This window comes from Phascolarctos cinereus, unplaced genomic scaffold (genome assembly GCF_003287225.1).
Source record: "Phascolarctos cinereus isolate Bilbo 61053 unplaced genomic scaffold, phaCin_HiC Scaffold_965;HRSCAF=1621, whole genome shotgun sequence".
Classification (NCBI taxonomy): Eukaryota; Metazoa; Chordata; class Mammalia; order Diprotodontia; family Phascolarctidae; genus Phascolarctos; species Phascolarctos cinereus.
In genome coordinates, this window is record NW_027556363.1 from 252 (window position 1) to 12092 (window position 11841).

The 11841-nt window shown below is 38.3% G+C and overlaps 1 protein-coding gene across 9 annotated transcripts; it reads right to left on the reverse strand.

Moving 5' to 3' along the window:
• Positions 1-408: 408 nt before the first annotated feature.
• Positions 409-11073, reverse strand: LOC144455103 (uncharacterized). Of its 9 annotated transcripts, XM_078148069.1 has the most exons (9): positions 10890-10979; positions 9718-9741; positions 8556-8579; positions 7390-7413; positions 6225-6248; positions 5039-5065; positions 3902-3925; positions 1648-1671; positions 409-549 (listed from the first exon to the last, which is right to left on the reverse strand). In XM_078148069.1, exons 1-9 carry the CDS (start codon positions 10935-10937, stop codon positions 424-426), a joined length of 345 nt encoding a protein of 114 aa, XP_078004195.1. In that variant the 5' UTR covers positions 10938-10979; the 3' UTR covers positions 409-423. The 9 variants fall into 9 exon arrangements, with proteins under 9 accessions (XP_078004195.1, XP_078004198.1, XP_078004197.1 ...); XM_078148072.1 differs by lacking the exon at positions 7390-7413 and having other exon boundaries at positions 10890-11073; XM_078148071.1 differs by lacking the exon at positions 8556-8579 and having other exon boundaries at positions 10890-10998.
• Between the last annotated feature and the right edge of the window lie 768 nt (positions 11074-11841).

Here is an 11841-nt window from a genome sequence, read left to right on the forward strand (position 1 = left end):
TGTGTATGGGTGTGTGTGTGTGTGTGTGTGTGTGAAAGAGAGAGAGACAGAGGGAGAGAGAAAGGCAGAGAAAAAGCGAGACAGAGACAGAGAGATAAAGATATCAATTCAGAGAAAGACCAGACACAGAGGGACTGTGAAAACACAGAGAAAGAGAGAGAGAAATACCCACAGTGCAGAGACATGAAGAGAACATTGCATTAAATATTACAAAGTGATCTTGAAATGTTTGATCTAGGATATTAGGCAATGGAAAAAAGCAAACTATGCTTTGGGAAAAGATGACAAAATCATTTTGGATTTTTGATCTGGGAAATTCTCTGGTGGAAAAATGAGAGCTATGCAATGGCAAGAGAAAACAAAGCCTTTTAAGCTGACCACCCTCTTAGTTCATTATTACCCTCTCTTTCTTGGTACTGAACTTTAAGAGTGGATGTGCCAAATGGTTTCAAATGAGAGACAAGGTCTAGGGTCCTCAAGGAACGGGGAAAGAAAGGAGTGTTTAGAGATAGACATATTACTTACCTTCAGGTGGTGCACCTGGTTCTCCTGGGGTAGAAAAAAAAAAAGATGAGTGATGTTTAGGGCAAGAGTCCTTCTGAATCTCAAGAGGTTTCAGAGGTGGATAAAGTAATATGTGATCGAAGGACCCAGTAGAGAATTACTTGAAGAATGCAAGCATCCACTTGTCTAGAGGTTCATATTCACTCACAAAATCATCCCATACATTTCAAAGCTTTCATAAATGTAAGTAGAAGATATAAGAGAAATGAAGGACCGAAATATAAAACAGGTGGAAAACTTAGATATTATGTTCAACCTGATCTCAGCACATCTCTAAAGAATAGAAACATCTTTCCAAACTACCTATTTCTTCTTCTCTTCTCTCCTTGAAGATATTGGCGTGAGTAGGCTTGTGGCTAGGTCTGAGATAGCTCCTTCCTTAGAAGAAGCGAAGAGCCTTTGTATAAAGGGGGAAATTATGGCCAGGATGAAGCATTTCTTCATTTTGTGTTTTAGGTGCAAATATTTTGAATAAGCATTTGTCCTTTTGAATTCCTAATAGTGTGTTCCCTCCATTTTCTCCTGTGCTTTCTGAAATTTCACTCTTTGAAAGGTCAAAGTAGAAGGGAGGGAGAAAGCTAGAGAGAAAAAGTGTGTGTGTGTGTGTGTGTGTGTGTGTGAAAGGCAGAGAGAGAGAGAAAAAGAGAGGCAGAGAGATAAAGATATAGATTCGGAGTAAAAGCAGATACAGAGATCCCGTGAAAAAATAGAGAGAGAGAGAAATAACCACAGTGCAGAGATATGAAGAGAACATTGCATTAAATATTACAAAGTGATCTTGAAATCTTTGATCTAGGATATTAGCCAATGGAAAAAAGCAAACTATGCTATGGGAAAACATGCCAAAATGGCTTTGGATTTTTGATCTGGGTAATTCTCTGATAGAAAAATTAGAGGTATGCAATGGCTAGAGGGAACAACGCTTTTTAACCAGACCACCCTCTTAGTTCATTATTACCCTCTCTTTCTTGGTACTGAACTTTAAGAGTGGATGTGCCAAATGGTTTCAAATGAGAGACAAGGTCTAGGGTCCTCAAGGAACAGGGAAAGAAAGGAGTGTTTAGAGATAGACATACTACTTACCTTCAGGTGGTGCACCTGGTTCTCCTGGGGTAGAAAAAAAAAAAGATGAGTGATGTTTAGGGCAAGAGTCCTTCTGAATCTCAAGAGGTTTCAGAGGTGGATAAAGTAATATGTGATCGAAGGACCCAGTAGAATTACTTGAAGAATGCAAGCATCCACTTGTCTAGAGGTTCATATTCACTCACAAAATCATCCCATACATTTCAAAGCTTTCATAAATGTAAGTAGAAGATATAAGAGAAATGAAGGACTGAAATATAAAACGGGTGGAAAACTTAGATATTATGTTCAACCTGATCTCAGCACATCTCTAAAGAATAGAAACATCTTGCCACACTACCTATTTCTTCTCTTCTCTCCTTGAAGATATTGGCGTGAGTAGGCTTGTGGTTAGGTCTGAGATAGCTCCTTCCTTAGAAGAAGCAAAGAGCCTTTGTGCAAAGGGGGAAATTATGGCCAGGATGAAGCATTTCTTCATTTTGTGTTTTAGGTGCAAATATTTTGAATACGCATTTGTCCTTTGAATTCCTAATATTGTTCCCTCCATTTTCTCCTGTGCTTTCTGAAATTTCACTCTTTGAAAGGTCAAAGTAGAAGGGAGGGAGAAAGCTAGAGCGAAAAAGTGTGTGTGTGTTTTTGTGTGTGTGTGTGTGTGTGTGTGTGTGTGTGTGTGTGTGTGTAAAAGGCAGAGAGAGAGAGAAAAAGAGAGACAGAGAGATAAAGATATAGATTCAGAGAAAGACCAGATACAGAGATCCCGTGAAAAAATAGAGAGAGAGAGAAATACCCACAGTGCAGAGACATGAAGAGAACATTGCATTAAATATTACAAAGTGATCTTGAAATGTTTGATCTAGGATATTAGGCAATGGAAAAAAGCAAACTATGCTTTGGGAAAAGATGACAAAATCACTTTGGATTTTTGATCTGGGAATTCTCTGATGAAAATTAGAGGTATGCAATGGCTAGAGGGAACAACGCTTTTAACCAGACCACCCTCTTAGTTCATTATTACCCTCTCTTTCTTGGTACTGAACTTTAAGAGTGGATGTGCCAAATGGTTTCAAATGAGAGACAAGGTCTAGGGTCCTCAAGGAACGGGGAAAGAAAGGAGTGTTTAGAGATAGACATATTACTTACCTTCAGGTGGTGCCTGGTTCTCCTGGGGTAGAAAAAATAAAAAGATGAGTAATGTTTAGGGCAAGAGTCCTTCTGAATCTCAAGAGGTTTCAGAGGTGGATAAAGTAATATGTGATCGAAGGACCCAGTGGAATTACTTGAAGAATGCAAGTATCCACTTGGCCAGAGGTTCATATTCACTCACAAAATCATCCATACATTTCAAAGCTTTCATAAATGTAAGTAGAAGATATAAGAGAAATGAAGGACTAAATATAAAATGGGTGGAAAATTAGATATTATGTTCAGCCTGATCTCAGCACATCTCTAAAGAATAGAAACATCTTGCCAAACTACCTATTTCTTCTCTTCTCTCCTTGAAGATATTGGCGTGAGTAGGCTTGTGGTAGGTCTGAGATGCTCCTTCCTTAGAAGAAGCAAGAGCCTTTGTGCAAAGGGGAAATTATGGCCAGGATGAAGCATTTCTTAATTTTGTGTTTTAGGTACAAATATTTTGAATACGCATTTGTCCTTTGAATTCTAATATTTTCCTTCTTTCTCCTGTGCTTTCTGAAATTTCACTCTTTAAAGGTCAAAGTACAAGGAGGGAGAAAGCTAGAGAAAAAGTGTGTGTGTGTTGTGTGTGTGTGTGTGTGTGTGTGTGTGTGTGTGTGTGTGTGAAAGAGCAGAGAGAGAGAAAAGAGAGACAGAGAGATAAAGATATAGATTCAGAGAAAGACCAGAACAGAGATCCGTGAAAAAAAGAGAGAGAGAGAAATACCCACTGCAGAGACATGAAGAGAACATTGCATTAAATATTACAAAGTGATCTTGAAATGTTTGATCTAGGATATTAGGCAATTGAAAAAAGCAAACTATGCTTTGGGAAAAGATGGCAAAATGGCTTTGGATTTTTGATCTGGGTAATTCTCTGGTGGAAAATGAGAGCTATGCAATGGCAAGAGGGAACAACGCTTTTTAACCAGACCACCCTCTTAGTTCATTATTACCCTCTCTTTCTTGGTACTGAACTTTAAGAGTGGATGTGCCAAATGGTTTCAAATGAGAGACAAGGTCTAGGGTCCTCAAGGAACGGGGAAAGAAAGGAGTGTTTAGAGATAGACATATTACTTACCTTCAGGTGGTGCACCTGGTTCTCCTGGGGTAGAAAAAATAAAAAGATGAGTGATGTTTAGTGCAAGAGTCCTTCTGAATCTCAAGAGGTTTCAGAGGTGGATAAAGTAATATGTGATCGAAGGACCCAGTGGAATTACTTGAAGAATGCAAGTATCCACTTGGCTAGAGGTTCATATTCACTCACAAAATCATCCCATACATTTCAAAGCTTTCATAAATGTAAGTAGAAGATATAAGAGAAATGAAGGACCGAAATATAAAACGGGTGGAAAAATTAGATATTATGTTCAACCTGATCTCAGCACATCTCTAAAGAATAGAAACATCTTTTGCCACACTACCTATTTCTTCTTCTCTTCTCTCCTTGAAGATATTGGCGTGAGTAGGCTTGTGGCTAGGTCTGAGATAGCTCCTTCCTTAGAAGAAGCAAAGAGCCTTTGTGTAAAGGGGGAAATTATGGCCAGGATGAAGCATTTCTTCATTTTGTGTTTTAGGTGCAAATATTTTGAATAAGCATTTGTCCTTTTGAATTCCTAATAGTGTTTCCCTCTTTTCTCCTGTGCTTTCTGAAATTTCACTCTTTGAAAGGTCAAAGTAGAAGGGAGGGAGAAAGCTAGAGCGAAAAAGTGTGTGTGTGTTGTGTGTGTGTGTGTGTGTGTGTGTGTGTGTGTGTGTGTGTGAAAGGCAGAGAGAGAGAGAAAAAGAGAGACAGAGAGATAAAGATATAGATTCAGAGGAAGACCAGATACAGAGATTCCGTGAAAAAATAGAGAGAGAGAGAAATACCCACAGTGCAGAGACATGAAGAAACATTGCATTAAATATTACAAAGTGATCTTGAAATCTTTGATCTAGGATATTAGCCAATGGAAAAAAGCAAACTATGCTTGGGAAAAGATGCAAAATGGCTTTGGATTTTTGATCTGGGTAATTCTCTGATAGAAAAATTAGAGGTATGCAATGGCTAGAGGGAACAACGCTTTTTAACCAGACCACCCTCTTAGTTCATTATTACCCTCTCTTTCTTGGTACTGAACTTTAAGAGTGGATGCCAAATTGTGTAAAATGAGAGACAAGGTCTAGGGTCCTCAAGGAAAGGGAAAGAAGGAGTTTTAGAGATAGACATATTACTTACGTTCACCAGTTGGGTTGCTTGAGGGTTCTGTGGGTAGAAAAAATAAAACGAGATGAGTAAGATTTAGGGCAAGAGTGTATGACTCTCAAGAGGTTTCAGTTGTGGATAAGTAATATGTGATTGAGGACCCAGTGGTATTCTTCAAGAATGCAAGTATGCACTTGGCCAGAGGTTCATATTCACTCACAAATCATCCTATTATTTCAAAGCTTTCATAATGTAAGTAGAGAGATAAGAGAAATGAAGGAACTAAATATAAAATGGGTGGAAAAATTAGATATTGTTATGTCCAGCCTGATCTCAGCACATCTCTGAAAGAATAGAAACATCTTGCCAAACTACCTATTTCTTTTCTCTTCTCTCCCTGAAGTTAGTGGTGTGAGTAGGCTTGAGGCTAGATCTGAGATGGATCCTCTCTTAGAAGAAGTGCATAGCCTTTGCATAAAGGCAAGAAATTATGGCCAGGATGAAGCATTTCTCAATTTCGTGTTTTAGGTACAAACATTTTGAATATGCATTTGTGCTTTTCAATTACTGATATTACATTTCCTTCTTTTCCTCTTCTGCTTTCTTCAATTTCACTCTTTCAAGGGTCAAAGTACAAAGCGAGGGAGAGAGGTAGAGAAAAAAAGTGTGTGTGTGTGTGTGTGTGTGTGTGTTGTGTGTGAGTGTGTGTGTGTGAAAGAGAGAGAGACAGAGAGAAATAGAAAAAGACAGAGAAAAAGAGAAACAGAGACAGAGACAGACAGATAAAGATATAGATTCAGAGAAAGACCAGACAGAGAAGGACCGGGTAAAACAGAGACAAAGACAGAGAGAGAGAGAAATGAGAACACTGCACAGACATAAAGAGAACATTGCATGAAATATTACAAAGTGATCTTGAAATCTTTGATCTAGGATATTAGCCAATGTAAAAAGAGAAGCTTTGGTATAGGAAAAGATGACAAAATAACTTTGGATTTTTGATCTGGGATATTGTGTGGTGGAAAAATGAGAGTTATGCAATCGCAAGAGAAAACAATGCCTTTTAAGCTGACCACCCTGTTAGTTCATCATTACCCTCTCTTTCTTGGTAGGAACTTTAAGAGTGGGAGTGCCAAATGGTTTAAAATGAGAGATAAGGTCTAGGGTCCTCAAGAAAAGGGGAAAGAAAGGAGTGTTTAGAGATAGACATATTACTTACCTTCAGGTGGTTCGCCTGGGTCTCCTGGGGTAGAAAAAATAAAAAAAGAGTAATGTTTAGGGCAAGAGTCCTATGAATCTCAACAGGTTTCAGATGTGGATAAAGGTAATATTTGATCAAAGGAACCAGTGGAATTACGTGAAGAATGCAAGTATCCACTTGGCCAGAGATTCATATTCAGTCACAAAATCATCCTATACATTTTAAGGCTTTCATAAGTGTAAGTAGAAGATATAAGAGAAATGAGGGACCCAAATATAAAATGGGTGGAAAAATTAGATATTGTTATGTTCAGCGTGATCTCAGCACATCCCTAAAGAATAGAAACGTCTTTCCAAAATACTTATTTCTTCTTGTCTTCTCTCCTTGAAGATATTGGTGTGAGTGGGCTTGTGGCTAGGTCTGAGATAGATCCTCTCTTAGAAGAATTGAAGAGCCTTTGGGTAAAGGGGGAAATGATGGCCAAGATGTAAAATTTCTTAATTTTGTGCTTTAGGCACAAATATTTTGAATAAGCATTTGTCCTTCTGAATCTCCAATATTCCATTTCCTTCTTTTCGTCTTTTGCTTTCTGAAATCTCACTCTTTCAAAGTCAAAGTACTCGGGAGAGAGAGAGATACAGAGAAAATGTGTGGGTGTGTGTATGGTGTGTGTGTGTGTGTGTGTGTGTGTGAAACAGAGAGAGATAGAGGGAAAGAGAAAGGCAGAGAAAAAGCGAGACAGAGACAGAGAGATAAAGATATCAATTCAGAGAAAGACCAGACACAGAGGGACTGTGAAAACACAGAGAAAGAGAGAGAGAAATACCCACACTGCAGAGACATGAAGAGAACATTGCATTACATATTACAATGTGATCTTGAAATGTTTGATCTAGGATATTAGGCAATGGAAAAAAGCAAACTATGCTTTGGGAAAAGATGACAAAATCATTTTGGATTTTTGATCTGGGAAAATCTCTGGTGGAAATATGAGAGCTATGCAATGGCAAGAGAAAACAAAGCCTTTTAAGCTGACCACCCTCTTAGTTCATTATTACCCTCTCTTTCTTGGTACTGAACTTTAAGCGTGGATGTGCCAAATGGTTTCAAATGAGAGACAAGGTCTAGGGTCCTCAAGGAACGGGGAAAGAAAGGAGTGTTTAGAGATCGACATATTACTTACCTTCAGGTGGTGGACCTGGTTCTCCTGGGGTAGAAAAAATAAAAAGATGAGTAATGTTAGGGCAAGAGTCCTTCTGAATCTCAAGAGGTTTCAGAGGTCGATAAAGTAATATGTGATCGAAGGACCCAGTGGTATTACTTGAAGAATGCAAGTATGCACTTGGCCAGAGGTTCATATTCACTCACAAAATCATCACATACATTTCAAAGCTTTCATAAATGTAAGTAGAAGATGTAAGAGAAATGAAGACCTAAATAAAAATGGGTGGAAAAATTAGATATTATTATGTTCAGCCTGATCTCAGCACAGCTGTAAACAATAGAATCATCTTTCCAAACTACCTATTTCTTCTTCTCTTCTCTCCTTCAAGATATTGGTGTGAGTAGGCTTGTGGCTAGGTCTGAGATGGCTCCTTCCTTAGAAGAAGCGAAGAGCCTTTGTGTAAAGGGGGAAATTATGGCCAGGCTGCATCATTTCTTAATTTTGTGTTTCACGTACAAATATTTTCAATACGCATTTGTGCGTTTGAATTCCTAATATTACATTCCTTCTTTTCCTCTTTTGCTTTCTGAAATTTCACTCATTCAAAGGTGAAAGTACAAGGGAGAGAGAGAGATACAGAGAAAATGTGTGTGTGTATGGTGTGTGTGTGTGTGTGTGTGTGTGTGTGTGTGTGTGTGAAAGAAAGAGACAGAGGGTGAGAGAAAGGCAGAGAAAAAGTGAGACAGAGACAGAGAGATAACGATATCGATTCAGAGAAAGACCAGACACAGAGGGACTGTGAAAGCAGAGGGAAAGAGAGAGAGAAATACCCACGCTGCAGAGACAGGAAGAGAACATTGCATTAAGTATTACAAAGTGATCTTGAAATGTTTGATCTAGGATATTAGGCAATGGAAAAAAGCAAACTATGCTTTAGGAAAGGATGACAAAATCATTTTGGATTTTTGATATGGGAAATTCTCTGGTGGAAATATGAGAGCTATGCAATGGCAAGAGAAAACAAACCTTTTAAGCTGACCACCTCTTAGTTCATTATTACCCTCTCTTCTTGGTACTGAACTTTAAGAGTGGATGTGCCAAATGGTTTCAAATGAGAGGCAAGTTCTAGGGTCCTCAAGGAATGGGGAAAGAAAGGAGTGTTTACAGATAGACGTATTACTTACCTTCAGGTGGTTCGCCTGGTTCTCCTGGGGTAGAAAAAATAAAAACATGTGTAATGTTTAGGGCAAGAGTCCTTCTGAATCTCAAGAGGTTTCAGAGGTGGATAAAGTAATATGTGATTGAAGGACCCAGCAGAATTACTTGAAGAATACAAGTATCCACTTGGCCAGAGGTTCATATTCACTCACAAAATCATCACATACATTTCAAAGCTTTCATAAGTGTAAGTAGAAGATATGAGAGTAATGAAGGACCGAAATACAAAATGGGTGGAAAAATTAGATGTTATTATGTTCATCCTGATCTCAGCACATCTGTAAACAATAGAAATATCTTTCCAAACTACCTATTTCTTCTTCTCTTCTCTCCTTGAAGATATTGGCGTGAGTAGGCTTGTGGCTAGGTCTGAGATGGCTCCTTCCTTAGAAGAAGTGAAGAGCCTTTGTGTAAAGGGGGAAATTATGCCAGGATGTAATATTTCTTAATTTTGTGTTTTAGATACAAATATTTTCAATACGCATTTGTCCGTTTGAATTGCTAATATTACATTTCCTTCTTTTCCTCTTTTGCTTTCTGAAATTTCACTTTTTCAAAGGTGAAAGTACAAGGAAGAGAGAGAGAGATACAGAAAATATGTGTGTGTAGGGTGTGTTTGTGTGTGTGTGTGTGTGTGTGTGAAAGAGAGAGAGACAGAGGGAGAGACAAAGGCAGAGAAAAAGCGAGAGAGGACAGAGAGAAAATGATATCGATTCAGAGAAAGACCAGACACAGAGGGACTGTGAAAACACAGAGAAAGAGAGAGAGAAATACCCACGCTCCAGAGACATGAAGAGAACATTTATAAATATTACAAAGTGATGTTGAAATGTTTGATCTAGGATATTAGCAAGGGAAAAAAGCAAACTATGCTTTGGGAAAAGATGACAAAATCATTTTGGATTTTTGATATGGGAAATTCTCTGGTGGAAATATGAGAGCTATGCAATGGCAAGAGAAAACAAAGCCTTTTAAGCTGACCACCCTCTTAGTTCATTATTACCCTCTCTTTCTTGGTACTGAACTTTAAGCGTGGATGTGCCAAATGGTTTCAAATGAGAGACAAGGTCTAGGGTCCTCAAGGAACGGGGAAAGAAAGGAGTGTTTAGAGATCGACATATTACTTACCTTCAGGTGGTGGACCTGGTTCTCCTGGGGTAGAAAAAATAAAAAGATGAGTGATGTTTAGGGCAAGAGTCCTTTTGAATCTCAAGAGGTTTCAGAGGTGGATAAAGTAATATGTGATCAAAGGACCCAGCGGAATTACTTGAAGAATGCAAGTATCCACTTGGCCAGAGGTTCATATTCACTCACAAAATCATCACATACATTTCAAAGCTTTCATAAGTGTAAGTAGAAGATATGAGAGAAATGAAGGACCTAAATATAAAATGGGTGGAAAAATTAGATATTATTATGTTCAGCCTGATCTCAGCACAGCTGTAAACAATAGAATCATCTTTCCAAACTACCTATTTCTTCTTTTCTCTCTCTTCAAGATATTGGTGTGAGTAGGCTTGTGGCTAGGTCTGAGATGGCTCCTTCCTTAGAAGAAGCGAAGAGCCTTTGTGTAAAGGGGGAAATTATGGCCAGGCTGCATCATTTCTTAATTTTGTGTTTCACGTACAAATATTTTCAATACGCATTTGTGCGTTTGAATTCCTAATATTACATTCCCTTCTTTTCCTCTTTTGCTTTCTGAAATTTCACTCATTCAAAGGTGAAAGTACAAGGGAGAGAGAGAGATACAGAGAAAATGTGTGTGTGTAGGTGTGTGTGTGTGTGTGTGTGTGTGTGTGTGTGTGTGTGTGTGAAAGAAAGAGACAGAGGGTGAGAGAAAGGCAGAGAAAAAGTGAGACAGAGACAGAGAGATAACGATATCGATTCAGAGAAAGACCAGACACAGAGGGACTGTGAAAGCAGAGGGAAAGAGAGAGAGAAATACCCACGCTGCAGAGACAGGAAGAGCACATTGCATTAAGTATTACAAAGTGATCTTGAAATGTTTGATCTAGGATATTAGGCAATGGAAAAAAGCAAACTATGCTTTAGGAAAGGATGACAAAATCATTTTGGATTTTTGATATGGGAAATTCTCTGGTGGAAATATGAGAGCTATGCAATGTCAAGAGAAAACAAAACCTTTTAAGCTAACCACCCTCTTAGTTCATTATTACCCTCTCTTCTTGGTACTGAACTTTAAGAGTGGATGTGCCAAATGGTTTCAAATGAGAGCAAGGTCTAGGGTCCTCAAGGAATGGGGAAAGAAAGGAGTGTTTAGAGATAGATGTATTACTTACCTTCAGGTGGTTCGCCTGGTTCTCCTGGGGTAGAAAAAATAAAAACATGTGTAATGTTTAGGGCAAGAGTCCTTCTGAATCTCAAGAGGTTTCAGAGGTGGATAAAGTAATATGTGATTGAAGGACCCAGCAGAATTACTTGAAGAATACAAGTATCCACTTGGCCAGAGGTTCATATTCACTCACAAAATCATCCCATACATTTCAAAGCTTTCATAAGTGTAAGTAGAAGATATAAGAGTAATGAAGGACCAAATATAAAATGGGTGGAAAAATTAGATGTTATTATGTTCATCCTGATCTCAGCACATCTGTAAACAATAGAAATATCTTTCCAAACTACCTATTTCTTCTTCTCTTCTCTCCTTGAAGATATTGGCGTGAGTAGGCTTGTGGCTAGGTCTGAGATGGCTCCTTCCTTAGAAGAAGTGAAGAGCCTTTGTGTAAAGGGGGAAATTATGCCAGGATGTAATATTTCTTAATTTTGTGTTTTAGGTACAAATATTTTCAATACGCATTTGTCCGTTTGAATTGCTAATATTACATTTCCTTCTTTTCCTCTTTTGCTTTCTGAAATTTCACTTTTTCAAAGGTGAAAGTACAAGGAAGAGAGAGAGAGATACAGAGAAAATATATGTGTGTAGGGGTGTGTTTGTGTGTGTGTGTGTGTGTGTGTGTGAAAGAGAGAGAGACAGAGGGAGACAAAGGCAGAGAAAAAGCGAGAGAGACAGAGAGAAAAGATATCGATTCAGAGAAAGACCAGACACAGAGGGACTGTGAAAAACAGAGAAAGAGAGAGAGAAATACCCACGCTCCAGAGACATGAAGAGAACATTATTAAATATTACAAAGTGATGTTGAAATGTTTGATCTAGGATATTACAAGGGAAAAAAGCAAACTATGCTTTGGGAAAAGATGACAAAATCATTTTGGATTTTTGATATGGAAATT